The sequence below is a fragment of the Ammospiza nelsoni genome, chromosome 23, assembly GCF_027579445.1.
Source record: "Ammospiza nelsoni isolate bAmmNel1 chromosome 23, bAmmNel1.pri, whole genome shotgun sequence".
NCBI lineage: Eukaryota > Metazoa > Chordata > Aves > Passeriformes > Passerellidae > Ammospiza > Ammospiza nelsoni.
In genome coordinates this window covers 5,451,859-5,478,866 of record NC_080655.1, presented here as the reverse complement: position 1 = coordinate 5,478,866, position 27,008 = coordinate 5,451,859, and the positions used below count along the sequence as shown (strand labels likewise).

General features: G+C 50.9%; 2 protein-coding genes across 3 annotated transcripts in view; one reads left to right on the top strand and one right to left on the bottom strand.

The window, feature by feature from the left end:
• GNAI3 (G protein subunit alpha i3) overlaps nucleotides 1-18,102 on the top strand; it is a 31,072-nt gene extending 12,970 nt beyond the window's left edge. The window contains exons 2-9 of one of the 2 annotated variants that reach the window (XM_059487749.1): nucleotides 2,006-2,048; nucleotides 2,148-2,289; nucleotides 3,896-4,053; nucleotides 11,754-11,882; nucleotides 14,393-14,522; nucleotides 15,634-15,787; nucleotides 16,810-17,003; nucleotides 17,195-18,102. In XM_059487749.1, coding sequence (XP_059343732.1) covers nucleotides 2,006-2,048; nucleotides 2,148-2,289; nucleotides 3,896-4,053; nucleotides 11,754-11,882; nucleotides 14,393-14,522; nucleotides 15,634-15,787; nucleotides 16,810-17,000 — 947 coding nt within the window. In that variant the 3' untranslated portion in view covers nucleotides 17,001-17,003; nucleotides 17,195-18,102. Of the gene's footprint in view, nucleotides 1-2,005; nucleotides 2,049-2,147; nucleotides 2,290-3,895; nucleotides 4,054-11,753; nucleotides 11,883-14,392; nucleotides 14,523-15,633; nucleotides 15,788-16,809; nucleotides 17,004-17,077 lie in introns of both variants that reach the window. The other variant, XM_059487748.1, reaches the window with a different exon arrangement.
• A 552-nt stretch (nucleotides 18,103-18,654) lies between these two features.
• Nucleotides 18,655-26,441, bottom strand: GNAT2 (G protein subunit alpha transducin 2). The gene is made up of 9 exons (XM_059487750.1): nucleotides 26,275-26,441; nucleotides 25,366-25,408; nucleotides 25,030-25,171; nucleotides 24,708-24,865; nucleotides 24,081-24,209; nucleotides 23,740-23,869; nucleotides 22,179-22,332; nucleotides 21,580-21,780; nucleotides 18,655-19,550 (listed from the first exon to the last, which is right to left on the bottom strand). The coding sequence occupies exons 1-8, from the start codon at nucleotides 26,390-26,392 to the stop codon at nucleotides 21,590-21,592; spliced, it is 1,065 nt and encodes a 354-aa protein (XP_059343733.1). The 5' UTR covers nucleotides 26,393-26,441; the 3' UTR covers nucleotides 18,655-19,550; nucleotides 21,580-21,589.
• Nucleotides 26,442-27,008: the final 567 nt, after the last annotated feature.

Here is a 27,008-nt window from a genome sequence, read left to right as displayed (position 1 = left end):
GGCAGTGTTTGGGGTTGAGAGGGGTTAAATGAATCTGGTTGGAATCAGTGCTGCATTGTCAGAGTTGGATCTGATGGGGTTGCTGACAGGTAGAACAGCTTGGCTGTGGCAGGAGATTATTTTGGGATAATCTAAGGAGGAAACAGCAGTAAATGATGCTGAGAAGGCAAAAGCAGACAGGTCATGTCAAATGTCCCTTCTCAGTCTGGATTTGGGGCTCTTTGGGGTCACCAGAGATTTGAAATCCCAGCACTTGGATGCTGGGAATGTGGAGGGTGGGTGTGGGAAATAAAAATAAGGATTTGTGTCCTCCCAGGGTGGAAGTGCTGAGTCCACAGAGTGCTCATGTTTTCACACCTGACCACAAACACTGAGCTGCTCTGGGAGAGCTGGGAATGTTCACCCTGGAGAAGGGAAGGATCAGGGAGACCTGGGATCTAAAGGGGCTTCAGGAGAGCTGGAGAGGAACTTTGGACAAAGGCCTGGAGTGACGGACCCAGGGAATGGCTTCCCAGTGCCAAGGGGCAGGGTTGGATGGGATATTGGGAGGGGATTGTTCCCTGGGAGGGTGGGAGGCCCTGGCCCATTTGCCCAGAGCAGCTGTGGCTGCTCCATCCCTGGATGCATCCAAGGCCAGGCTGGATGGAGCTTGGAGCAAACTGGGACAGTGAAGGTGTCCCTGCCTGTAGCAGGGGTGGAATAGGATGAGATTTAAGGACCCTTCCAACCCAAACCATGCTGGAATTCTATGGGTGATTTATTCCATCCAGGCTCACCTGAGTCATCTGTCCAAATGCAAGCAGGTCCAGCATCATTCCCTGCCTGCAGCTGGGGGAGTCTGGAGGCCAGGGAGCCCTGAGGCAGTGGCAGAGCCAGCTGAGCTGAGCTCCTGCTGCCACAGAGCTGAAATCCTGCAGTTCTGCTGACTTCAGGAGCTCTGTGCCTGCCTTTGACACCTCCTGGCTGGGACAGGCATGTGGGGCTAAGCTCCACAAAGCAGGAGGACTGATGTTTGCAATCCCTGTGTCCACTGCCCTGAGGGACTTAGTTTGGGAGTGCTCTGAGGCAAAAAAAATTAGGAAAAGCAGGGAACTTGCTGGGTTTTGCAGTCAGGAATAACTGACCTTGTTTCAAGGGGTAATTTGCCTTCCCAGGATAACTGCCCCTTCTTCAAGGGTTAACTGCCCCCTGTCTGGGGTTAACTGCCCCCTGTCTGGGGTTAACTGCCCCCTGTCTGGGGATAACTGCCCCACCCCCAGGGATAACTAAATCCCCCCCAGGGATAACTGCCCCACCCCCAGGGATAACTGACCCCTGTCTGGGGATAACTGCCCCACCCCCAGGGATAACTGACCCACTCCCAGGGATAACTAAACCCCCCCAGGGATAACTGCCCCACCCCCAGGGATAACTGACCCCTGTCTGGGGATAACTGCCCCACCCTCAGGGATAACTGCCCCACCCTCAGGGATAACTAAACCCCCCCAGGGATAACTGCCTCCCCCAGCCCTGCAGAGGTTTTTTAGCCAGGTGTTTTTGACCAAAGGAAGGCTGTTGGGGTGCAGATGTGCCTGCAGCTCTGGGATTTCACCCCGTGCCAGGGTCACTTCCCCCCCTGGCTGTTCAAGGCCTTTCCTGCCCAGCTCAGCAATGGTGGTGCTGTTGCACTTTGGCTGTCTTGGCCTGGAGTGAGGGATGGGAGCTGCTCTGTTGGAGAAATCCTCATCCCAGACCTGCCTCCCAGTTGGCTGCCCTTGCTGATCTCTGGAAATTGAGAAATTCCAGGGTTTTTTAGCCAATGAACTCATGGTGACTGTTGGCATCTATAAATAAAATCCAGGAAGGGTCTGCCAGGACAGTCTGGAGGAACTCTACTACCAGCAGCAATGCACAAGGAATATCCTACTCCAAACCCCATCAACTTTTCTGTGGGAACTGGAAAAAGCACATCCTGCTTTTCCTTTCAGTTTCATGTGGTTAACTGGATGGTTTTTGTGCTTTTCAGGTGCTGGAGAGTCTGGCAAAAGCACCATTGTGAAGCAGATGAAGTAAGTGAGTGCAGGCTGCAACCTTTTGTTTTTGTGGGATAGAAAATGTGTGGTGCCTTTCTGGTTTGGCTTGGGAATAATAAGCTGGTTTCCTTCCAGGATTATCCATGAGGATGGCTACTCAGAGGAGGAATGCAAACAGTATAAAGTGGTTGTGTACAGCAACACCATCCAATCCATCATTGCCATCATCAGAGCCATGGGGAGGCTAAAGATAGACTTTGGGGAAGTTGCCAGAGCTGTGAGTATTGCATTTATTTCCTTAGCCTGAACTTGTTAATGAATCCTGGAATTTCAGTCTGGGCCAGAATATTTTGTTTTCAAGATAAAGTAGAAAAAAATCTGTCATAACTTCAGTGTGTTGTCAGTACAAAACATCAATATTTTACTGAGGTGCTGGGTAAGAACCTTTAGTAGTTTGAATGCTCAAAAAAGAAACAAACCCCAAATTTTTCTCTAAATGATTTGAATTTTTGGAAATTTTGAGTTTGAAGTTTTGGGAGGTTTGAGGCCCTGCTTTCACCCTTTCTTCTAGCTCTGCTCATTCCCTGGCCTGTTTCTTGCATTCATGTCCAGCACTTTGAGCTGGAAGTCAGGAAGCCTTGATGGTTGTGGTGGTGGGAAAGGCACAGAAGGGGAACTAGGGATTCCTGGAAATGTGCAGGAGAAAGGAATTGTGTCAGCACAGGGCTGCACTGTGACTGTTCTGCAGTCACAGTTAGTTTGATGCAGCCCCAGATAGTTTGAATTTATGGTATTTATTTTGGATTTATGATTCCAAGTCCTGGCCAAAGGGCACATCTTCACTCACATGTTCACCCAGGCTGTTGTTCAGCTGCTGCTTCAAATCTTCCTGGAGTTCTCTTCCATCTTTCTTGGTGCTTGTTGAAGCTGAGTTGGGATCTTGGAGCTGGAACAGGGAAGATACTGAATCCAGATCCTTTCTCATTACCTGCCCATGCTGAGGTGGCTTCACAAGAGCTGAATGCCATGAATTTTCACCATCTCAGAGGACAAAAACCTTCCCATGCTTTCCCAGGAAAAGGCCAAATGCATTGAGTGACCTCCAGAGATGCAGAAATGGGGTCCCTCTGCATTGGGCTGTTAACATCTGATAAGTTGGATTTGAGATCAGCACCCTGAGCTTGGCACATGCAGGGTTTGGGGCTCAGGGGAGAGCAGCTGGTGTTAGGAGGAGAATGCTGGGGTAGTGGAAGGTCTCTCACAGGTCCCAGAAGGACCTGACAGGTCTGATCAGGGTAGGAATAAAAGCAGAGGGGCCTGTAGGGCAGCGTGGGGTTCCGTGTCCTAATCCCCCTGGACAAGAGCATGATCCTGCTCTGGCTTCTAAGGGGGATTTTTCATGCTCAGATCCCAATCAGTCCATCCCATCTACTGGTGAAATGTTTTATTAAGGAATCAGTCTCCCTCACTTCTGACAGCTCTGGCAGCAAAATGCGAATCCCCAAAGCTTTGGTCCCATCACCTCTCAGAACTCACTTTTTTTCCCTTTTCCTGGTACTGTGCCACACCAACAGTGGTTTTCCAAGTAAAACATCAGCATTCCCCCCTTTTCTTGAAACATGGCACCAAATGACTGAAATCCCATGGTTGTGGTGGGGATGGAAGTGCTGTGGCCATCCCTGATCAGGGCATCTCCCCCTCAGCCTGGAGCTTCCCCCCAGAAATTCCCTCTCTGGCTGCATGAGGTAAACAACTCTGACTTTTGGGAGAAAGCTGGATGGACTGGGCTGTGATTAATGAGAGCAGTGATTAATGAGTGCAGAGGTGTTGCTGTTGGTGGGGAAGGTTGGGTGCATGTCTCAGGATGTGTTCCTGTCGTGCAGGACGATGCCCGGCAGCTGTTCGTGCTGGCTGGCAGTGCTGAGGAGGGGATGATGACAGCAGAGCTGGCTGGAGTCATCAAACGCCTCTGGAGAGACCCTGGAGTGCAGGCCTGCTTCAGCAGATCCAGGGAATACCAGCTCAACGACTCTGCATCCTAGTAAGGAACCAGCACCAGCTCCTGGGCTCCTCCCAGCTCCCACAATGGTCCAAGAGTGGGGTGGGACTGGGTGGGAAGGTCCTGTCTGCACTGGTCTGACTGGGTGACAATGGGGATGGAAGGCTGTTTGTCTTTTCCCTATGGGAAAACCCCACATTGATTGTTTTCTGCCTTGGTGAATTTAATCCTGGAGTGGTTTGGGTTGGAAGGGATCTTTGAGCTGGCTGGAGTCATCAAATGCCTCTGGAGAGACCCTGGAGTGCAGGCCTGCTTCAGCAGACCCAGGGAATACCAGCTGAACGATTCTGCATCCTAGTAAGGAACCAAGAGCAGCTCCTGGGCTCTTCCCAGCTCCCACAATGGTCCAGGAGGGGCCAGTGTGGCTGGAGCAGGGTGGGAAGGTCCTGAATGCACTGGTCTGACTGGGTGACACTGGGGATGGAGGGCTGTTTGTTTACTCCCTATGGAGCACTGGGGAAAACCCCACATTGCTTGTTTTCTGCCTTGGTGAATTTAATCCTGGAGTGGTTTGGGTTGGAAGGGACCTTTGAGGTCTCATCCCGATAACCATCCCAGTAACATCCCACAAGTCTTAGGGAAAAGCTCAGCATGGTGAATTTAATCCTGGAGTGGTTTGGGTTAAAAAGGACCTTTGAGGTCTCATCCCACCCCCTGCCATGGGCCTGGACACCTTCCCCTATCCCAGACTGCTCCAAGCTCCATCTCATCTGGCTCTAAACACTCCCAGGGATGGGGCAGCCACAGCTCCTCTGGGCAGCTTGGGCCAGGGCCTCTCCACCCTCACAGCGTGGGATTTAATCTGATTTTGAAAAACGTGATTTTTGAATTTACTGGTTTAATGGAAGAAACTTTGGCACCTGGTTTGGGTCAGGAACAATGAGTGTGTCCAGCAGGCCCAGGCCCATTGTCCTTCTGTTCTTGGCACTGCTGGGGCCTCACCTCCAATCTGGGGTCAGTTTTGAATTTCTGATGACAAGCAGGACATTGAGGGGCTGGAGCATGTCCAGAAAATGGAACAGAGCTGGGGAAGGGGCTGCAGCACCAGGAGGGGCTGAGGGAGCTGGGAAGGGGCTCAGCCTGGAGAAAAAGAGGCCCAGGGGGGACCTTGTGGCTCTGCACAACTCCTGACAGGAGGGGACAGCCAGGGGGGTCAGGCTCTGCTCCCAAGGAATGGGGACAGGGTGAGGGGAAACAGCCTCAAGCTGTGCCAGAGGAGGTTCAGGTTGGACAGCAGGACCAGGCCTTGGCAGGGGCTGCCAAGTGAGGTTTGGAGTTCCCATCCCTGGAGGTGTTCATGGACCAGCTGGACATGGCACCCAGTGCTCTGTTCTGCTCAGGGGCTGGATCCTGGAGGTCTTTTCCCAACTCAGTGATTCTGGGATTCTGTTGAAGTGGCAAGTGCTTGGCTGTGTCACCTCCATTGTCCCTGCAAAGGAGAGCAACACTCTTAAATTTTCAACCTGCCACTTTCCTGACATTCAGCTGTTTCCAAAATGGGATCCCCTCACCTGGCAGGTCAATATTCTCAATTTTCTCCTTACAGCTTTCCCTTTCCTCCCGTCCCTGTGCCTGGCATCTCACAGGCAGCACTGTTCTAATTCTGAAATCTTCTTGTCCTGGTCCTAAATCAGCACAGCTGCTGAACAACTGGAAGGTTCCAAGTAGATAAACAGGCTGCTAATGGAATTTTTGATGAAATACCTCATCTTTTTCCAAGGGCAGGTTGGTGCAGGAAGGGGAAACTGTTCCTTTGATGAGCAAAACAGTTGTTGGTTTTTTCCTCTTTTTTTTTTAAACTCACATTCTTGGTCTTTCTGCAACAAATATTTGACACTCTGAAAGGTGATTTACAGCTGAAAACTCATCTCAGTTTAAGCTTGGAAAAGAAATGAGTTTTAATTTAAACTTGGAAAAAAAAAGACTTGGAAAAATGAGTTGGGAAGAGCTTTGTGGAGAAGTTTTAGCTGTACCACAGCTCACTGCCTGCAGGGCTTTTCTGTTCACAGCATATTTGAGCTTGAAAATAAGGCAGAACCCTTCTTAATTTGCAGCATCTTGGCAGGGGTTTGGATCAAGGCTGATGGGAGTTTTCTTGGATTTGTGCATGCCTTTGCAGCAGGAAAGGAGGAAAATCAGGTTCCAAGGGAGGGAAGAGATTGATGAGGAGGGGAAAGGAAGGAATGGTTGAATGGAAAGATGGAAAAAGAGGAGGAAAGCTTAGGGACTTGGGCAGAGAACAGGAATGGAGCTGAAGGAGCAACCTTGGTGTGTGTCTGGAGGGCTTTGGAAGAGGAGGAAGATGAAGGCAGCTGGAGAAATGGAGCAGATTAGGAAAGGAGGGTGTTACCCTGCTTTTGTAGGTACCTGCTTGACCCAGCTGCCCTCCAGAGGTGGAATTTTGGAGGGTTCTTCCTGTTCCTGGGTATTTGCCACCCACCCTTGTACAAATCCAGGTCTGGCTGCTGTGAGGAGCTGGCACAGCCTGGCATGGGGATTTTACACCCAGGCCTTTCCTGAGAAGTGCCCCAGAAAATTCAGCTTCCTGTCCCAAAACCACAGGAAATTGCACCAAACCAGCTTGGTGTTCTGATGTATCTGCAACTCAGCAGCTCCACAGTTGGGAAACGCCATCAGTGGTTGATTTCTTCATGGCAAATTCACCCCACTAAAGGGCTGCTTCTTCCACAGGACTTGCAGAATTCCCAGGATTTCAGGATTTTCCTCTCCCTCCTCACATGGCTCCTGACCTGCCTTATCTCTACTGTTCCCTGGTTAATTCCCTTGTCCGTGCTTAGATCATGGAATATCCTGAGCTGGAAGGGACCCACAGGGATCATCAGGTGCAACTCCTGGCTTTGCACAGGACACCCCAAAATCCCACCCTGTGTTTGGGGAGATGTTTTTCCACAGATGTCCAAACACTCCTTGAGCTCTGTGACAATGGTCACAGCTCTCCCCTTGGGGCTGTGACCATTCCCTGGGGAGCTCTTCAAGTGCCCAAACACCAAGGATGGATGTCCTGCACCCCTTTCTGTGGTGGGATGACACAGTCTTTGTGTCACTTCTCTTGGGAATTTCACTTCCCTGCTCCTTTCATTACCTCCTACAAACAGCGCAGTGTGAGCAGCTGTTAAATCTGTGCCCCATTTGCTGGTTTTCCAGCTGAAATCCAGTTTTGTGCTGGGATTCCAGACCAGTTCTGCCTCCACAGCAGATTCTGAGGCTGAGACACATGAAATGGAGGAAGAGAGAAGCAGACAAGTAACTGCTTGTGAAAATCAGGTAGCATCAAGAGCAAGGCTGCTGTGGCAGAGAGCCAAGGATTTCAGCATAGAATTGTTCCCAAACTCCCCTTCCTGCTGTTTCCTGCACTTCTTCCTTGTGCAGGCAGAGCTCCAGCCTGTCAGAGCACTGCCCTGGCAGGCTGGAGATGGTATGGGAGGAGAGGAGGTGGAGGATAACACTAATCCAAGCAATCTCTCCTGGAATCGTGGTGTTTTCCATGTTTTCTTCTTTTTATTTTTTTTTTTTAAGAATACTTGAGTAGCTCCTGGTCCAAGCTGTTGATGTGGAAATGCTCAGTGCTTTTCCCAGCACATTCTGCTAAACCCCCCTGCAGCTACCCTGGGTTTTGTGGAATGTTGCAAACATTTATTTTTTTTAACTTGCCTTTTTGCAACTTCCTATTTGTCTTTCCCTCTGATGTGAGCAATGAATCTGTGGCTCCCAGCTCCTGCCTCCAGCCAGGGCTGTGGAGAAGCATTTGGGACTTCTGTGCACATTTGGGGAAGGGATTTAAATCCCATCTGATTCCATGGGCAAGGACACCTTCCACACCTTCCCAGGGTGCTCCAAGCCCCATCCAGCCTGGCCTTGGGCACTGCCAGAGATCCAGGGGCAGCCACAGCTGCTCTGGGCACCCTGTGCCAGGGCCTGCCCACCCTCACAGGGAGAATTCCTTCCCAATATCCCTGGCTCCAGAATCATGGAATCCCAGAATTCAGAGACCTTAAAGCTCATCTTGTTCCACCCCTCTGGCAGGGACACCTTCCACTATCCCAGGCTGCTCCAAGCCCTGTCCAACCTGGCTTTGGTCACTTCCAGGGATGGGACAGCCACAGCTTCTCTGGCCATTCCATTCCAGGGCTTCACCACCCTCACAGACAGGAATTCCTTCCCAATACCCCTCTAAATTAAACCCCTGTTTGGGGTGCAGCAGGGTGAATGTGAAGGATATTTCCATTTCACACCTCTCCAGATTTTAAGGATCTTGGAAATGTCACCAAGCACATAATGTTTTAAAGTGTTTTGTTCCTAGTTTTCATACTTTTCCTGGATTTCAGGCAGATCCCAGCCTGTGGAAGCTGCAGGTAATTATCTGCAGTCTCATGGGCAATTAGCACAGTCCTGATCAACCTTCCTCTAGTCCTGCACATCTCCTCCTGTTCCCAAATGCCAGTTCTGGCCTAAATTCCCTGCTATGGTGCTGGATAAAACCTAGATTATTTCTAAGTGAGGTTTTTCCTTCTCCTGATTTTCTCCTTTACTCTTTTTTCCCCTCTCTCTTTTTTTTCCCCTCCCTTCCTCTTCCACCCCATTTTTCCTTCCCATCTTTTCCCCCTCCTCCTTTTCCTGTCCTCTTCTTCCTTCCTCCCCCCTTAAGGATTTTCAAAGCCATTTGTGGCCCTGAAATCCTTCTCAGCACCAAAAGCAGTGAATTGTAAGGAAAATCACCACTGCAAGGTTTTTCCCCCTCCTCTTTTTCCCCCCTCCCTCTTTTTTTCCTCCCCTCTTCCACTGCTTTTTTCCCCTCCCCTCTTTCCCCCCTTTCTATTTTTCCTATCATCCTCTTCCTCCCCATCCCCTTAAGGACTTTCAGAGCCATTTGTGGCTTTGAAATCCTCCTTCTCAGCACCAAAAGGAGTGAATTGTAAGGAAAATACCACTGCAAGGTTTTTCCCCCTCCTCTTTTTCCCTCCCTCCCTCTTTTTTCCCTCCCCTCCTCTTCCACTGCTTTTTTCCCCTCCCCTCTTTTCCCCCTTTTTCTTTTTCCCATCCTCCTCTTCCTCCCTCCCCCGTTAAGGACTTTCAGAGTCATTTCAGTCTCATGTGAAGGGTAAGACAATACAGATGTTATAATTCATACCATTACCATCACAAACCAACTATTTCCTAATTACAATACATTATAAACTTTTCTTATCTTATCAGCTTTAGCCACACCATACTGTAATCACCTTAAAACCAATCATTTAAAATTACCCCATATAAGTCCTACTACAATGTATCTTTTATAGTTTTATTTCTCTAAAATATCTAATCTTATTTACAAAACCATCCTTTGAAACGTATTTCTAGTTCCATTTCTCTTTCAGCCGTTTATCTTGTTCCATGGCATTCCTTAGTTAACATTTCTTATCTCAAAATTTACTTACAGATACATACTGTGTGAGCCTTCTGTCATGCTTTAAAAATTTTCTATAAATCCATTTCCCACATCTTCCCAGCCAAACCATCCTGGAATTCTGGGATTCAGTGATCCCTGCACTCACTGGCCTGTGCCAGCCTGGCACAGGATGTCCCAGGAATGCTTGGAGAGTCAGCAGGACAAACAAGTGACACTGTAGACTTGATCAGCACTTTTTTTTGTACTTAGGGCCAAATTTTAAGCATGAAAAAAGAAGGAAAACAAACCCAAAAGCCAAAATCCAAGTTGGCTTTTTGGAAGTTTGTGGTGTTGAGGGATGAGGAATAGCTGGGTCTGTAAACACAGGGATCCCAGGAGGGGAAGGAGGGGTGCAGCCTCAGCCTGATGGAGGTGTGGGAAGGGATTGGAAGTGTTTGGGATGAGGGGAGGCACAGCAAGGTCAGTGCTTGCTCTCAGAGTGTTTGTGGAGCCACTGGGAACAAAGAGATTCTGCTTTCCCAGCTTTTTGGGGTATCCCTTTCAAGTTCCCCTTCATCTGAAATACAAGTGGCACTAGCTGGGCTCCACAGCCTGGATTTTTGGGAGGGCACAGCTGCTTCCTCTGCCCACACTTGGCAGGACTTCCAGGCTTTCCCAGAAATCCCCTTTGCTGAGTTTTCCAACTGCTTGTATTGCCATGGGATTTGCCCTTTTGGTCTCCCTGGAATTAGTCTGGCCCAGTTTATTGTTTCAGGCAGCACCACTGAATCTGATATGCTTTATTCTCTGATTGAGTTTGTTTGCCAACTCCATTCCCCCCTCTCTGGCTGCTCCCAAAGCCTTAATTAGGAATTATTTAGGATTTAATTAGGAATTATTCCACTTTCAGTGCCCATTGTTCCAAGTGCTGCTGGGAGCAGGTGCTTTACAGCTTCAGCTTGGCCTTGGCACTGCTGGGATAAGAATGGGGCTCTATCTTAAGGAACTTTTCAAAACAGTTTCATGATTTATGGTATCAGTGGTGTGAGCTGTATCAAAGCCAGGCTTTGAGGAGCTGCTGGGTCAGTTCTTAGCATTCCCACTGATTTTTGATACACTGTGTCTCAGCTAAACTTACACTGCTAGGAGGGAGAGATGTTCCTGCCTCAGCAGAAATATTACTTGGTAGAAGCTGTGGAAGGTAAACACCTTCCAAATCATCAAACTGAAACTAAAGCCAGGCCCAGCCCTGGTCACACAGCAGTTTACAAACTGCCATCCTTCTGGAGCTGAGAGAGGGATGAGAGGAGTGGCTCTTCCTGGGCTAAATCCACTCTCTGTGGGAAAAGCCCCGTGGCACTGGGCAGGTCCTGGCAGATCACTGGGATCTGGGCTTTGGAAACAGGGCAGGGCTCTGCAAGTCCTGGCCAGGGCAGTGCTGGAGCTGTTGGAGGAGGGATGTGTTGCTAGCACAGCTTCCAGGCACATGGGAAGAAGCAATCCCTGGCTGACAATGGATCTGTGATAATAATGTGTGATTTGGGAGGGTTTATTACACCCCTCAGAGCCCCTGAACCCTCCCATGACACAAGGCTGAGGTGATTAAACCTGCTCCCAAGAAAGAACCCAGCCTGTGCCAGCCCTGCAGAGCTCTGGGATCCATCTCATCTCTGTGAGAGCAGGAGGGAAGACAGCTCAGAGGTGTTGCTGGCTGGAGTGGGATTTGTGATCCTGCTGGGAATCAGCTGTACCTCGTGCTGGTGTGTCTGAGAGCTGAACTCCAAAAGGAATGTGCTTGGGGCTGGAATTAGGTCCTGATGGGAAAATTTCTGCAAGGATGTGGGTTGTATCATCAGAGTCAGCTTGTTGGGGAAGGGGGTGACTGGATCTGCCTGGTTTGGGATGGTTTTTAAGGGGTTTCATCCCTCCCTCCCAGCTCCCTTGATGCATCCCTGCCCTTTAACAACAAACCCTTGGATTTATTGCCTTGTGCTCTGAAGCAAAAGACTTTGACTGTGGCTTGCCCTGGGAGATCCAGTCCTGGCACAGCTCTGCATTCCCTCCCTACCCTCCCCAGCCAGCTCAGCTGCACCAACACTACCTCCAAGGTCATGCAGGGAGGGGTTAAAATCCCCAAACCCCCCTCAAGACAGCCCCAGGGGGTTGTTTGCTTCGAGGGCTGTGCTGTGTGCAGGAGATAAATAAATTCTGCGCTTTGTTCTGCAGTTTATAAAAGATTCATGGTGAGGCAGCCGACTAAAAAAAGCCTCTTGTGTTGTCTCTTCTGGTTTAGTTACCTAAATGACTTGGATAGAATATCCCAGCCGACCTACATTCCCACTCAGCAGGATGTGCTGCGGACCAGAGTGAAAACTACAGGGATTGTGGAGACTCACTTCACCTTCAAAGACCTGTATTTCAAGTGAGTGAAGGGCTGTGCCCGTGCCCTGTGCCCTGCTCTGGGGGCACACCCCACACTTGCTCCTGGTGTCACTGTCCTCCTTCCCTCCGTTATCCTCTCCTCACTGGAGAGATCAGTTTGACTTTGATTTGCCTTCTGTTCTTTTCAGCTGCTTTTATGTTGGAATCGCAGACACAGGTACTGACTGCTCGTTTCCAGGACCCAATCCCAACAATAATACTAAAAGGACACTGACTGGAGTTTGAGTTTGAGTTTAACCCTTTCCTCAGAGCAGAGGAACTGAGCTGTGTCCGTAGCCAGGCTGTGGCTCTGGGGTGCATGGTGTGCTCCATGTGTTCCTCTGGGAACTGCCAGCCTGGGCCTGGCACTGCAGGGGCTGGGACTTCCCTGTCCCCTCTGCTGATCCAGTCCCTGCCAGGCTGTGGATCCAGCCTGCTCCTGGCAGTGTCCCTTTACGTGTCACTAACGAGCTTCCTCTAACCTCAGGGCAGGCTGAGGCTGCATCCCTCCTCCCTCACCTGGATCCCTGTAGCTCCCCTTCCTGCTGCTTAGGAATTCCTTGCTTCAGATCCCACAAACAGCTGGAGCCCCTCAGCATTCCTGTGCTGGAGGGTGTAGGACAGTGCAGTGCCTGTGGCTCAGCCCCCTCCCTCTGTCTGTGCCAGTGGTTTGGAGTCTTTCCTGCTCACATTCCTAAAAATCCTGTGTTGGCTTATTTACAAATGGGCTGTGAAACACTTTGGTGGAGTTGCAGCAAAATCCAAGTGGTGCTTCTAAAATCCAAGGGTTTTAACAGGATCCCAGGTTGGTTTGGATTGGATGGGACCTCAAATCCCATTCAGTCCCACCCCCTTGCCATGGGCATGGACACCTTTAGCTACCCCAGGTGGCTCCACAACCTGTCCAGCCTGGCCTTGGACACTTCCAGGGATGGAGCAGCCACAGCTGCTCTGGGCACCCTGTGCCAGGGCCTCACCACCCTCACAGGGAAGGATTTATTCCCAGTATCCCATCTAACCCTCCCCTCAGGCAGTGGGAAGCCATTCAACTTGTTCTGTCCCTCCAGGCACTTGTCCCAAATCTCTCTCCAGCTCTCATGGAGCCCCTTTAGGCACTGGAAAGGACTCTCAGCTCTCTCTGGAGCCTTTTCCTTCCCAGCTCTCCTGGATCCAGAGCAGAGGGGCTCCAGTCCTTGGAGCATCTCCATGGTCTCTTCTGCAGAAGAAAACTTTTGCACAGTTTTTGGGAGAACAGCAATTTGGCTTCCAAACTGTGCAATTTAAGAACATTTTAAACAAAAATGCCAAAATACTCAGCATCATCAATTTATTTATGCAGCTTCTGCTCCATCCAGGGAATAACTTATCTCCCTGTGGTGATGGATCAGGATTAGCATCTCCAGTGTGTTCTTTAATCATCTCCACCCTCCTGCCTGATCCTGCCCAGAGCCATTGATCATGTGCAGGGCCCCAGACACACGAGGTGCTGTCCCAGAGGGATTTGCTCCACAAAGGGAAGCATTAATCCATCAGAAACCCTGGTGCTGCCAGCTCTGCTCTGATATTCCATCTCAGACATTAATAATGGGATGGAGAAGCTGCAGTGACTGGAATTGGGATGAGCTGAGGTGTCAGGGATGCTTTTCCTTCATGAATATGTCTGTGCTAACGGCAAATGATTCAAGCTATGGAAATATCCTGGATTCTCACAGAGATTTCCATCTTTCCTTCTAGACCAGAGGGTTAAATAGAAGGTGGGAGTTAGTTCGGGATCATTAAATCCCCTCCTGGACAGCTCCTTGTCTGCTCTGGGAACAAATCAATATCTATGACTTAATAACCCAGATATTAACTTGATTTAATTAAATCCCAATCCTGGGCTCTCATCAAAATATTTGGATGAGCAGGGGGGCTGGAACTACCTGTGACACAAATTCCTATTTAATTAGAAATGAATTCAATTTATACAAAAATTCCATAAGCAACTGCTCAGCCTTTAACCTCTGGTACCTCAGATTATTTTTAATAAATGAAATTATTTCTTAGCCCCCTTAATCTTCTCCTGGGTCCCAGCAGGAGCTTGCAGGTAGTGTGTTCCCAATAATCCATTTCCTGTGAAAAAGTGTTTGGAGTCCAGTCAACCAAATGAGTTGTAGGAAAGAGAACAGAAAATCAGCAGAGCTCTGGATGGAGACTTCCAGTTCTTCCTGCTGAAAACCAGACTCATGGAGTGGTCTGGCTTGGAAGGGATATGAAATCTCATCCAGGGACAGCTGGAACCAGACAGACAGGGACACTTTCCACTTTCCACTAGCCCAGGTTGCTGCAAGCTCTGTCCACCATAACTTGAAAGAAAATAGAGAATACTGATTTAAAATCCCCTTTCCTGAGGGAAACTCCCGAAACCCTGTGTGTTCCCAACCCCTGCTCTGCCTCCCCATCCTTGGGGACACCACAGGGGCTGGGCAGGAGGGGTGTGCCCAGCTCCTGAGCCACTTGTGCCTCTGCCAGGATGTTCGACGTGGGAGGGCAGCGCTCGGAGCGCAAGAAGTGGATCCACTGCTTCGAGGGGGTGACAGCCATCATCTTCTGCGTGGCCCTGAGTGACTACGACCTGGTGCTGGCTGAGGACGAGGAGATGGTGCGTGCTGTGGCATTTGTGGCTGCAGGGAAGGGAGCTGGGAGCATCCTGGCTCCATCCTGCACCAGGCTGGAACGTTCCTGGTGTACTCCTCCTATAGAATTTGCAGGGTCTCCCCACAAAGGGGAGAGAATGATGCATCTGACTCCACCTTATCAGAAAGCTAATTAATTACTTTATTATACTGTACTATTCTCTACTATATTACACTGTATTACATTACATCTAAACTGATTCAATGTAATATAGTAGAGAATAATATAATACAATAGTATAGTATAGTATATAATAGTATATAATAGTATATAATAGTATAGTATATAATAGTATAGTATATAATAGTATATATTAGTATAGTATATTATACTGTATTATATTCTGTACTATATTCTATTAGATTATAGAATATAGTATTAAATTAATATATATTCTAATATACTAATAATATTATATTCATATTAATATTATATTCAAATTAATATTTTATTCTATCCTATATTATATTCTATATCTGCCAAGCACTCAGCTCTGCTCATATTGCCCAGAATCTCCTGACTGTCAGCCCACAGTCCCAGCACACACACACACACACAAACACACACGGTCCTGACAGGCCAAGGAAACAAAACACCATCACTGCGGGTAAACAGTCTCCATGTTGCATTCTACTTTTGCACAAACACAGGCACAGCAAATGATAAGAATTGTTTTTTCTTTCTCTGAGGTTCAGAGAATGTGAAACCTAGAAATATTGTTGGGAAGAATTGTGCTTTCCTTTTAATTGTCTGAGAGCTGCAAGGATGAGCACTCTTTAGATAAGCCAGTGGAATGTTGCCCCCACAAAGTGATAAATACAACCCATCCATAACCAGGTTTCCACCTTCCTAGTTGCTGGGAGGTGCCTGGAGTTGTTCTCATGCCTTGTTCTCTACATGTGAGTCACTCCAGGAAGGAACAGGAGGAGGTGAATTGTCCCCCTGTGCTCCTCCTGGGGCAGTGGCAGTGAGGATGTGGCAGTGACACCCCAATTTTCAGTCTGGCCTGTGCAGCAGAGCCTCTGTCCCCCATCCCACCCTTCCCTAACATCTCCCCGTTGGATTTCCTTTTCCAGAACCGGATGCATGAGAGTATGAAACTGTTTGACAGCATCTGTAACAACAAATGGTTCACAGACACCTCCATCATCCTCTTCCTGAACAAGAAAGACCTGTTTGAGGAGAAGATTAAGAAGAGCCCACTAACAATCTGCTACCCAGAGTACACAGGTAGGCTGGGATCTCTGGGATTGTGGGATCATCTGTGTCACTGGGCCAGCAGTCAGTGAGTCAGAGCCTTGCACAACCCAGAATCAGTTACAAACTTTCCCCCCAATTCTTTCCCTTTGCCTCCTGGACAGTTCTGGCCTATTCAGTTGGCTGGTGCTGTTTTCTTGGAAGAGCTGTGGTTGGGAGCAACCTTTATTCTTCCCTGGAATAAAGTGTTGCACTCCAACCGAAAGAGTAATAAATACTGGAATGCTCTTTCCAGGGAGGTGGTAGAATCCCCATCTCTGGATGTGTTTACAAAAAGACTGGACATGGCACTTGGTGCTATAGTTGAGGTGTTAGGGCATAAATTGGACTTGATGATCTTAAAGGTCTCTTCCAACCTCATTATTCTGTGATTCTATGAAGGTCACTTCCCCATTTCCACACCTAACTGGGACAATAATTCCATTTAAATTCAATTTTAGAGGCTGTGGAACTTAACCACCTCTTGCTCTGGCTCCTGTCCACCCTGGAGTGTCCGTGTTCAGCGTGGATTGTTCCAGAACCCATCCCTGCTGTGGTTCCACACAGGTGGAAGGTTTTACTTGGGCACTGCTCAAGGCATTTACATGTTTAAAAAATCCTTCAAATCTCTTCAAATCTGTTGATTTCTGTGATTCCTAGAGAAGCTGTGGATTCCCTGTCCCTGGAAGTGCTTGAGGCTAGGCTGGACAGGAGCAACAAGGTGTAGTGTAAGGTGTCCCTGTTCCTTCTAGGGGGTGGAACAAGGTGGGATTGAAGGTCCCTTCCAGCCCATGGTTTGTTACTCTCTGTGGAGCCTGGCTGTCCCAGCACAGAGCAATCCCTGGATCCCATGGCCAAGGTCACTGCCCAGAGAACAGACTTCAGGTCTCCCAGAAGGAGTTAATGGTGGATTTGGATTTGTAGCTGGATAAAGCAGATGGTTGCAAGCAGCTTAATAATGGACTTAAAAGCTCCCGTGAGGCGGTGGGCAAAGCCAGGGATCTTCTCCTTTGCAGGCTCCAACACGTACGAGGAGGCAGCCGCCTACATCCAGTGCCAGTTTGAGGATCTGAACCGGAGGAAGGACACCAAGGAGATCTACACCCACTTCACCTGCGCCACCGACACCAAGAACGTCCAGTTCGTCTTCGATGCCGTCACCGACGTCATCATCAAGAACAACCTCAAGGAGTGTGGGCTCTACTGAGAGGTAAATGCAGCTCTGGGTGTCCTGCTGGGAAGGGCTCTCTCTGCTCCCTTGTACATTCCTGCTTTCCTTCCCAGTGTTTGTGCCTGGTGAGCCCCAGCCTTTTGCTGCCTCATGGGGACAGCGACGAGCGTGACCCAGGAGCAGAGAACATGTGGAATCCTGGAATTCTTTAGCACAATCTTCTGTCTTAGGGACCTTTTATTGCTGTGGGATGTGGAATTAGGGCACAGTGAAGCCACGTAGTGGGATTAGATCCTCCTGGCAACGTTGGACGACGTGATCTCCGGGATGTGCAGTGGATTCCAGCTGGATTCCAGACCTTGGATATGTAGCTTTCTCTCTTCCTTTGGTTAACAAGCCACCACTAGTCTGTTTTTAAGGTTATTTTTTTTTCCATCGAGAAAACTATAACTTTACTAAACTTTATTTCTTTATTTGCAAACCTTGTTTTAAAAATAATAATAATTAAAAAAAGCAACAAAAAAAAAATCACTTAACTATGCACATGTGAGCAGATCCTGCAGAAAATATTCCTCTTAGCAGGAATTCCTTGTTTTTAACACTTGCTATGGCCAGGATTTAATATTTCTGCAGCTACCAAGGGATCCTTAGAGCTTTTTTTTCCATGTGTGATTTGTTACCATCCTGCTCCCCCCAGGCTTTGGGAAAGGCTCCTGCAGCAGAAGGAAGGTTTAGGTTCTGTTGGGGGTTTGAGACCAGTTTTATGCCAGTTTTATGGGAAGGGGTTTGTGCTCAGCATAATCCTAGCTCGGTGGGGAGAGGAGCTGAGCCCTGGCTGGGGGGAAATCTGCTGCTTGCCAGCTCCCAAACCACTGATTCCTGTGCATTTTTTGGGATGAAAACAGTGCATTATTCAGTGCTGCCTTTCCCACGGCCCTCCCTGCCCCGCCCTGTCCTGAGCATGCCTTTACTTTGTCTGTGTGGTGCCAAATCCCCATTTCCCTTTAGTGCCATCCCTAACCAGTCCTACATTCCTTTGCTGATCCATGATTGCATCCAGACTCCTCCCAGTTTGTCATGTGTACAGTTGGATCTGTTAGACTTGTTGGCAGTATTAAAATGGTGAGTAAAGATTGTAGCCTTTTCTCCACTTTATTCTTCCTTTTTCCAGGAGTGTTCCCAGCTTTTGTGCTTTGCTGGAGAAGGAGAAGAAGAGCTTTGATGGGAATTGGGTGGAATTATCTGGACAGGGATGTTCCTTGTGCTTTATCACCCACCACTGGTGGTGTTGTGCTGCTGCCAAAGACTTGAGTTGTCCTGGCACAGTTGGAACATGCCAGGAATCCCATTGCCCATGGGATTATTGGCAGATGGATAATTACTGTTTATTTGTAGCCCAAATCTCACTGGCTGCTGTGAGCCCCTTGGGAATTCTGCTCTGGGCACTTCTGTGGGATGGAGGTGGGACTGTTCTCAGAACACTTGCTTAGAAATCCAGGGTAAATTCCTCAGGGAGGCTGGTGTGTGCTGGCAGGGGGAGCCCTGAGGGAGATTGCCTGTTCTGGAATCTCTTCCAAGCTGTCTGGAGCTGTGTCTGTTTGACAATTCCCTTCCAGCCATCCTACATGGGATAACTCATCCTTTAAACTCATCCAGGAGCTTCATCCAGGAAGGTTTTTGGCATGGTAACCCCCATCCCACCCCCAGGAGCCCAGCAGTGGCCATGGGGTGATCCAGGTGAGACCCAGAGATCCACACACCCCCAGAATGGATGAAATATCCCTTGATCCAAGCTCTGGGACACAGGAATGGAGCAAAGTGGAAGAAAGGAAGAACATCCACATCATGCATATTCCTTTATTGTGTTTTCCTACAGTTAAATGAAGCTGGTTGGGAGATCTCTGCAGGAAACAGGGAGAGGATGGATACAGGGCTCATCTATGGATTATTTACAAACAGACAGAGCAAATGCAGCTCTAAGTAGCAGAATGAAAATCTTTCAAGTAACCATTTCCTCTTTATCCAGCCCATTGCTGGGCGGGAATTGGGATTCCCTTCCCCAGCCCCTCCTGCCTGAGGAATTCCCTCCATTTAGGGCCCAAAACAACCCCACAAACCCCTGATTTATCCTGCCAAGGGCTGAGGTTGGTTCCCAGGAATGAATGAGGGACTGAGGTTGGTTCCCAGGAGCGACTTGGGTGTAACACAGCCTCCACCTTCCCCAGAAATTTCATCCTGGATTAATCCAGCTTCGATCCAAGGGCAGGAATGGGCTGCAGAGGGATGGGCTAGGGGGCCATGTCTATCCTACCTCCCAAATTCCCTTAATATTCCTATTCCTGCTGGGCTCTCTGGTGTCAAACCTCCTGTGAAACGCTGAGAACAGGGGTTGTTCCTTGGAAAAAAAAGAGGAAATGGCCATGAAAGGGAGCAGGAAGTTGAGCTTCAGCCCCTTCCAGGATTGGGTTTGGAAGGAGGCAGATTTGGGCAGGTCATAGAAAAAGTGGGAGCAGTGATGTGTGGTGAGGGTTGGTTCTTCCTTTGGCTCTGCTCAGCAGAACGGTGAGATGGGAATGTTTTCTTCTTCTGGGAGGGAGGGAGAGAGAACAGGGAGTTAAACACACCCAGGGAAGGGCTTAGGGGAGCAATTTTATGGAAACAAGGGAAAAACTCAGGTGGGGTTCAGGGATTTGTGTCCCTTCATCCCTTTGCCTTCCTCTGTGGTGATGAGTATGGAGCATCCCCTCCCTCCCCCCCATTCCAAGTGTCACCTTCTGGTGCCTCCTGCCTGCAGGGAACCTGCTTGAGGTCTTTTTTATTGTTTTGGTTTCTTTTTGTAGCTTTTTCCTGCTTTTTTTGTTAATGTTCAAGGATAAGAGAAACACCAGAGGTTCCCTGAAAAGCAAAGTGCCAGAGCCAGTGGCTGGGAGCTGCTTGGAAAGGGGGGAAAGAGGATGGAATTCCTGCTGCTGCTCAGAATTAGTGTAAGATTTAGGATGATAAACCCTAATTAGAGTGATAAACCCTAATTAAAGTTTTAGGCTGAGCTAAAAGACTCAGAGCAGCAGAGTGTTCCTTGGGATATTCCCATCCACTGAGGCTGGGCTGGAATTGCAACTGGAGAGAAATAAAATGATTGCCTTTAGCTCAGGTGGAGGATTTGGGAATCTCCATGTGCAAGGGTGGGAATTGTCTGGCTGAGCCCACCCCACTGTGGGGTGGGACTGAATCCCATGGGAGCTCAGCACAGGGATGTGACCATGTCCCTGGGCTGATGGGACTCCAGACTCCCCCTCCCCACTGCTCCCAGTCCATCCTCCCCTCCGCTACTCCTAGGATTTCCAGGACTTGATGGCAAAATCAGGGGGACCTACATCCCACCACCCCTCAAAGCAGGATGGAGCCAGCTCTGATCATCCTTATCCCCCCTCCCAGCCGTTTTTTGGGGGATGGAGCCAGCTCTGATCATCCTCATCCTCCTCCCCAGCTCTTCTTTTTGGGATGGTGCTGAGTCTGCTCATGCTTATCTCCAGCCCCTTCCCCAGCCTTGTTTTTGGAGGGGATGGAGCTGGCTCTGCTTTTCTTCATCCCCTTCTCCTTTCCCCAGCCCTTTTTTTGGGATTGAGCTGGTTCTGATCATCCCCATCCTCTTCCTTCTTCCCCAGCCCTTTTTTGGGGATGGAGCCAACTCTGCTCTTTCTCATCCCTGTCCTCCTTTCCCAGCCCTTTATGGAAGGAATCCAGGTTTCATTGTTTTCATATCCCTCCCCTTCCCCAGCCCTTTTTTTTGTGATGGAGCCAACTCTGCTCTTTCTTCTCCCCTTCCCAAGCTTTTTCTGCAATGGAACCAAGTCTGATCAGCCTTACCCCTTCCCAGCCCTTTTTCTGGGATGGATCTGGCTCTGCTCTTCCTCACCTCCCTCTCCTTCCCCAGTCTTTTCTGGGATGGAGCCAACTCTGATCATTCTCATCCCAGTCCCCTTCCCCAGCCCATTTTTCAGAGAGATCCAGCTCTGATCATCTTTATTCCTCTCCCCTTTCCCAGCCATTTTTGTGATGGAGCCAATAGTGATCATCATCCTCCTCTTCATCCCCCTTCCCTTTCCCAGCCCTTTTTGGGATGGAGCCAATACTGACCATCCTCCTCTTCATTCCCCTTCCCTTTCCCAGCCCTTTTTGGGATGGAGCTGGCTCTGCTCATCCCCTTCCCATCTCTTTTTCTAGGATGGAGTCAGCTCTACTCTTCCTCATCCTCTTTCCCAGCCTTTTTTGTGATGGAGCCAATAGTGATCATCTTCCTCTTCATCCCCCTTTCTCAGCCTTTTTTTCAGAGAGATCCAGCTCTAATCATCTTCATCACCCTCCCCCTTCCCAGCCCATTTTAGGATGGAGCCAATAGTGATCATCTTCCTCTTCATACCCTTTCCATTTCCCAGCCCTCTTTGGGATGGAGCTGGCTCTGCTCATCCCCCTCCCCTTCCCCAGCTCTTTTTTAGGATGGAGCCAGCTCTGCTCTTCCTCATCCCCTTCCCCAGCCCTTTTTGGGATGGATCCAGCTCTGACCACCCTCCTGCCCTCTCCTGTCCCTATTTTCTGGCTCCAGCCTTTCCCATACCTGCTGGTGCTCAGAAGAGGCCGCAGTCCTTGAGGTTCTCTTTGATGATCACGTCTGTGACGGCATCGAAGACGAACTTGACGTTCTGTGTGTCTGTGGCACAGGTCATGTGGCTGTAGATCTCCTTCACGTCCTTCCTCATGTTGAGATCCAGGAACTGGGTCTTGATGTAATTCCCTGCGTCCTCAAATGTGTTTGGACCTGCAGAGGGGGGGAATGCTTCCAAGCTGCTCCCATGGGGGTGAGTGTTGGAGGAAAAGGGTGGAGTGCTGACCAGGCGTAGCACAGAACTCCTTTTTACCCCATTTCTGTTCTTCCAAACACCTTCCTGAGGCCACATCCATCCTCTCCTCAGCTCCAGCCTCCCAGAATTTGGCTCACTACCTCACAGAGCAGCATGGAGCTGCTTCTGCTCATCCTCATCCCCTTCCCCAGCCTTTTTTTGGGATAGAGCCAGTTCTTATCATCCTCATCTGCCTTCCCCAGCCCTATCACAACATATCCCAAAACCATCTTTGCTGGGACCACACAACTCCCCAGCCCCTGGTTTGGGGGGGTCTCAAAGAGGAGAGGTAAGGCTGGGAATAGTCTGGACTCACCATCATACTCTGGGAAGCAGATGCTGAGATGGACTTTCTTGATCTTTTCCTCAAAAAGGTCCTTCTTGTTGAGGAAGAGGATGATGGAGGTGGCAGCAAAGAACTTGTGGTTGCATATACTGTTGAATAGGTGCAGGGACTCATGCATCCGGTTCTGCAGGGAAGAGGATCATCATGGATTGGCATCCCCTTTGGGCCACTGCAGCCCACCCCCAAGCCCCCATTCCCAAAAAAAGAGCTTTCTCCTGTTTGGTGCAGCAGCAGCTGCTCCTGCTGCCTGCCCAGTCTCTCCTGCCCACCCAAAATCACAGATAAATCCACGTGATGCTCAGGGTAGGGACTGGCTCCAGTCCCTCCTGGGATTGTCAGAAATGAAGGATTGTAGTGATTTCACTGAGCAAATGATCCATGGAAACCTTGGAGCCTGTGAGGAGGGTGCTCAGTGAGCACCATCCCAGTCATCAGGGGGATGGTCTGTTGGACTGTGGCTTCTGGCCATTATCCACAGCTTCAGGAAGGAGCTGGGAAAAGGAAATCTCCAGTTTCAGAGCAGATATTTGAGTTCTTAGTTTGCTGCTGGGTCATCCTGAGGAGATAAGAATCCATCTAGGCAGAGCCAAGTCCAGTGGGGGGGGGTTTTCTTTATATAAGGGGGGTCCTCCATCTTTGTGGGCAGCAGGTGGGTTCTCCAGGGATGGTTTTCCCTCATCCAGGTTCCCATCACAGCAGCTTTTCTGTAAGCAGAGCACTGACTGTGCCCAAATCCTGCCCTGTCCTGTGCTGGGTGGGCATTCCAGCCTCTCCCAAGGGCTCCCATGGGAAGGATGCTGTCCTGCACATGGCTGAGAAAAGGCTGTGAGCTCCTGCCTGGCCATGGCAGGGCCCAGGGATGGCAGATCCTGACCCTGATCCAGCTTCAGAAGGTATTTGGATCCCAAGCAGCAGCCATGGGACCTGGAGGAGATGCCAGGGAAGAAACCACTCCTGCTCTTCTTGTCTTCACCCCTTATCTCTTCAAAGAAAAACCCATTATGGAGCTTCCATGTTCCTTCTCTCTGGATCTCCAAGCTGCTTTTCCAGGGCTCTGCTGGTGCATCCTTCACTGGACACACTTTGGATCACGTCCTTGTGCCCCCACACTGCGAGGGTGGGAGCTGCCCCTCCTTATCCCCTCTGCTCGCCCTGGAGGGCACAGCGAGACACGAGGTGCCTCAGGACCAGATTTTCCTTCATCCCAGTGGGTTCCTGGCTCTTCCTGCCCTTCCCTGTAGCTGGCTGGCTGTGTGGCCATTCTCTGGTGGCTCTCAGGATCTGCTCAGGAGCACTTGGGGGTTTCCTTGTAGGCAGAGCCATGGATTCATTATCCAGAAAAGTGCAAACACCTTTACTCACTGTGCTTTACCTGGGTGGGAACCAGCTCCATCCCACATCTCCCACACCTTTCCTGGATCACCCAGAGCATCTGACAGTGAAAAGTGCTGTTCCTCCCTCCTCTGATCCCCCTCAGAGCTCCCTGTTCCTCTCCCCCTCAGCTCCCAGTGCCTCCAGGACCCCAACCCACCACTTCGTCGTCCTCCACCAGCACCATGTCGTAGGCGCTCAGGGCCCCACAGAAGATGATGCAGGTCACCCCCTCGAAGCAGTGGATCCACTTCTTCCTCTCTGAGCGCTGCCCTCCCACGTCGAACATCCTGGGGAGGGGACAAGCATGAGGGACACACTCACACCTGGTCCTGACACCCCCCATCTGATGGTGCCACATCCTCAAGGGGTCAGGAATCGCTGTGGGACGGCACTGGTGGTCCCTCAAGTGTCAGGGTCACCCCAAAATCCCTCCCCACCGTCAGGGCTGGGGAGAATCATGGAAGAGTGGTCATGGAGGTGGGGGAGGCTCCCACCCACCTGAAATTCAGGTCTTTGACAGAGAACTTGGTCTCGATGATCCCTGTGGTCTTCACTCGGGATCGCAACACATCCTGCTCGTTGGGGAGGTAGTTGGGGGCTGTGATCCTGTCCAGCTGGTTCAGGTAACTGTGGGGACAACAAGGGATGTGACCTGCTGCCAAGGGGCTGCCCATGTCTCCCCCTTCCCCCAGAGTTTTGGGGATGGTTGTGGGGATGAGCTCTGCCAAACACTGGGACTCCAGGGCAGTGACATCCCTGGGGGAGCTGAGGGACATCAAAGGTGGTGGGGCTGCAGGTCAGCGGCACTCTTGGGATGGGGATGGCACTGGTGGGATGGATGATGACAGTGGTGGGATGGAGAATGTAGGACAGCACTAATGGAATGGAAGATGGCAGCAGTGAGATGGGATGGAGAAGGGCACTGGTGGGATTGGGGAATGGTACTGGTGGGATGGATGATGACAACAGCGGGATGGAGGATGACACTGGTGGGATGAAGAATGGCAGACTCAGGGTATTCCCAGGAGCAGGGAGGAGATGGATTTTGCCAGGCTGGGTTGGAGCTGGCCATGAGCTGTCAGGGTGTCCCCAGGCCGGTCCCTGTTGTGCCCTGTCCCCACTCACTATGCGGCTGAGTCGTTGAGCTGATACTCGGCAGCGCGGTCAAAGCATGCCTGAACCCCCCCGTCCTTCCACAGCTTCTTGATGCAGGACACCAGCTCGGGGGGCATCGTGCCCTCCTCGATGGAGTCAGCCAGGTTGAAGAGCAGCCGGCCTTCATCCTGCGAGAAGGACCTTCATCACCAACCCTGCCATGGCCCCTGTCCCCGCAGAGAGCCCTCAGGACTGGAGGGACAAAATGGGGCTGCATGGACGCTGGTTCTGGGGGCTGCCCTGGCCCCACGCCGTGGGGTTTGGGGGACAGGGACACTGTCCCAGGACTGACCGCGCAGGAGGACTCGGCGTAGTCGATGCCCAGCGTGGACATGGCGCGGATGATGGCCAGGATGGACTGCAGGATGTTCCCGTAGATAATGGACTTGAACTCCATGCACTCCTCCTCCGTGTAACCGTCCTGGTGGATGATCCTGGCAGGCACACTGGCCTCAGTCCCAAGCCAGGACATCCCCTCCACCAGGAATCACCACCCCACACTGGGAATCACAGATGCCACCACCAGGTGACATGGGGGGTGACTGGAGATCCAGCCACCTCATGTCCAAGAGCTGGTGGCTCATCTTTGTGGCCTCCCCCTCCCCAGTGTGGCTCAGGCCATACTCACTTCATCTGCTTCACGATGGTGCTCTTCCCTGACTCTCCAGCCCCTGGAAAAGGGTGGGAGGGACACCTTAGTGCCCATCAGGGCCTGTTGCCGCAGTGATGAGCACCCCATGGGGATGGAAGCCACCGTCCCCCACACATCCGCTGCCTAGACACCCAGCCTGGCCTCTTCCCATGACCACTGTCATCCCCACACTCCTGTCACCCCTTGCACCCTGTGTGGGACCACAGCTCGGGGACCCCCAGGGTGGTGGGATCATCCCCATGTTGTGTGCAGGTCCCCCTGTCCCACACCTCCCGCCCACCATGGGCAGTGCCCGGCGATGCCTCTGGGGCCGTAAGCGGCTTAGGGCAGCACAGGAAGCTGCTTAGAATTAGGGTGTTAATCGCCTTGACCCCAGCCCCCCCACCTGGATACGGCCCCACTGCTGCCCCTGCCCCATGGAGTCACCCACTGCCCCATGGAGTCACCCCCTGCCCCACAGGGTCACCCCCAAGCCCCATGGAGTGCAGAGGGACCCCCAAGGAACCATCTCCTCCTGCCTGGCACCATCAACAGGTTTCGGGGTACTGGTGGCAGAAGTTCCCCAGGTTCTCGCTGACCCCATGAGATGTGGCACATCCTGGTGGGACCCAGGGTCTTGGTCCTTTCCCCATGCCCTCACTGTCTCCTTCGTGTCTGCTGTTCCCAAGAGCCAATGCCACATCCAGCCCTTCCCAGGGATAACATCCTGGTGGCAGGACAACATCTCCAGGCTGATGGTGACTTGTCCAAGGGGTACCAGAGCCAGGGCAGGAGGAGCCCAGGGGGTCACAGGTTCCCTGTCCCCCTCTCCATCCCCACATCCCCTCAGCCTCAACGGAGTGGGAACACAGGGACATCTCTAGGGGACATCCCCTCCAGCCTTACCAAGCAGCAGCAGTTTGACCGTCTTGGCCTCCTTATCCGCATCCTCCTGGAGCTTCTTCTCCAGCTCCTTGGACCTCTTGGCCATCTCCTTGTCCTCGGCACTGGCCCCGCTCCCCATGGCTTCGTCCTCCTCCTCCTCCAATAACTCCACAAGCTCCTCTAGGTCCCCAGGCTTTTCCAGCTCTTCAAGGAGATAACACGCACACCTCGGGAACGAGGTGGGCACTGGGAGATGAACCAGAAATTCAAAAAAAGGAGAGCCAGGTACCCCACACCTGATGTTGGGGTGCCCCAAGCCGGCAGCACTCTTCGGTGGGTCCTCGCTGCTGGCTGCCCCCCGCTCTCTCCCTTAATTCCCCATGGATAACCTGATTTTTTTGACCGTGGGATTTGGGGACTTTTTATCTTGCCATGTGACCCAGGAAATCCAATTAGCCCAAGATGGCAAAGATTAGGGCTCAGGGAGAAAAAAAAGGATGGAGCATCTCAGGGAGGTGGGCAGGGGGCTTTACATAAGGGGGGGCATCAGCGTGACACCCCCTGCCCGTGGGGACTGGTCCCCTGAGGTGACTTGGGAAATGGGGATCATTTTGGGGGTCCCTCCTGTCTGTGGGCTGTGATCCCATTTTTGGGGGGCATTGAGGATGGGATCATCCCCATGTTGTGTGTGTCCCCCACCCCTGGGTGCTCCAGAGCGGTGGCAGGGGACTGGGTGGTGACAGGGGGCCAGGGTG

Bases quoted from the DNA above. Each gene is read 5' to 3' on its own strand.
- GNAT2 (XM_059487750.1), bottom strand. From the start codon at position 26,392: ATGGGGAGCGGGGCCAGTGCCGAGGACAAGGAGATGGCCAAGAGGTCC. The intron at 24,866-25,029 runs GTCAGTCCTGGG...TCCTTCTCGCAG, and splicing joins ACGCCGAGTCCTCCTGCGCG to GATGAAGGCCGGCTGCTCTT. The intron at 23,870-24,080 runs GTGGGTGGGAGC...TCCCCTCCCCAG, and splicing joins GTCAAAGACCTGAATTTCAG to GATGTTCGACGTGGGAGGGC.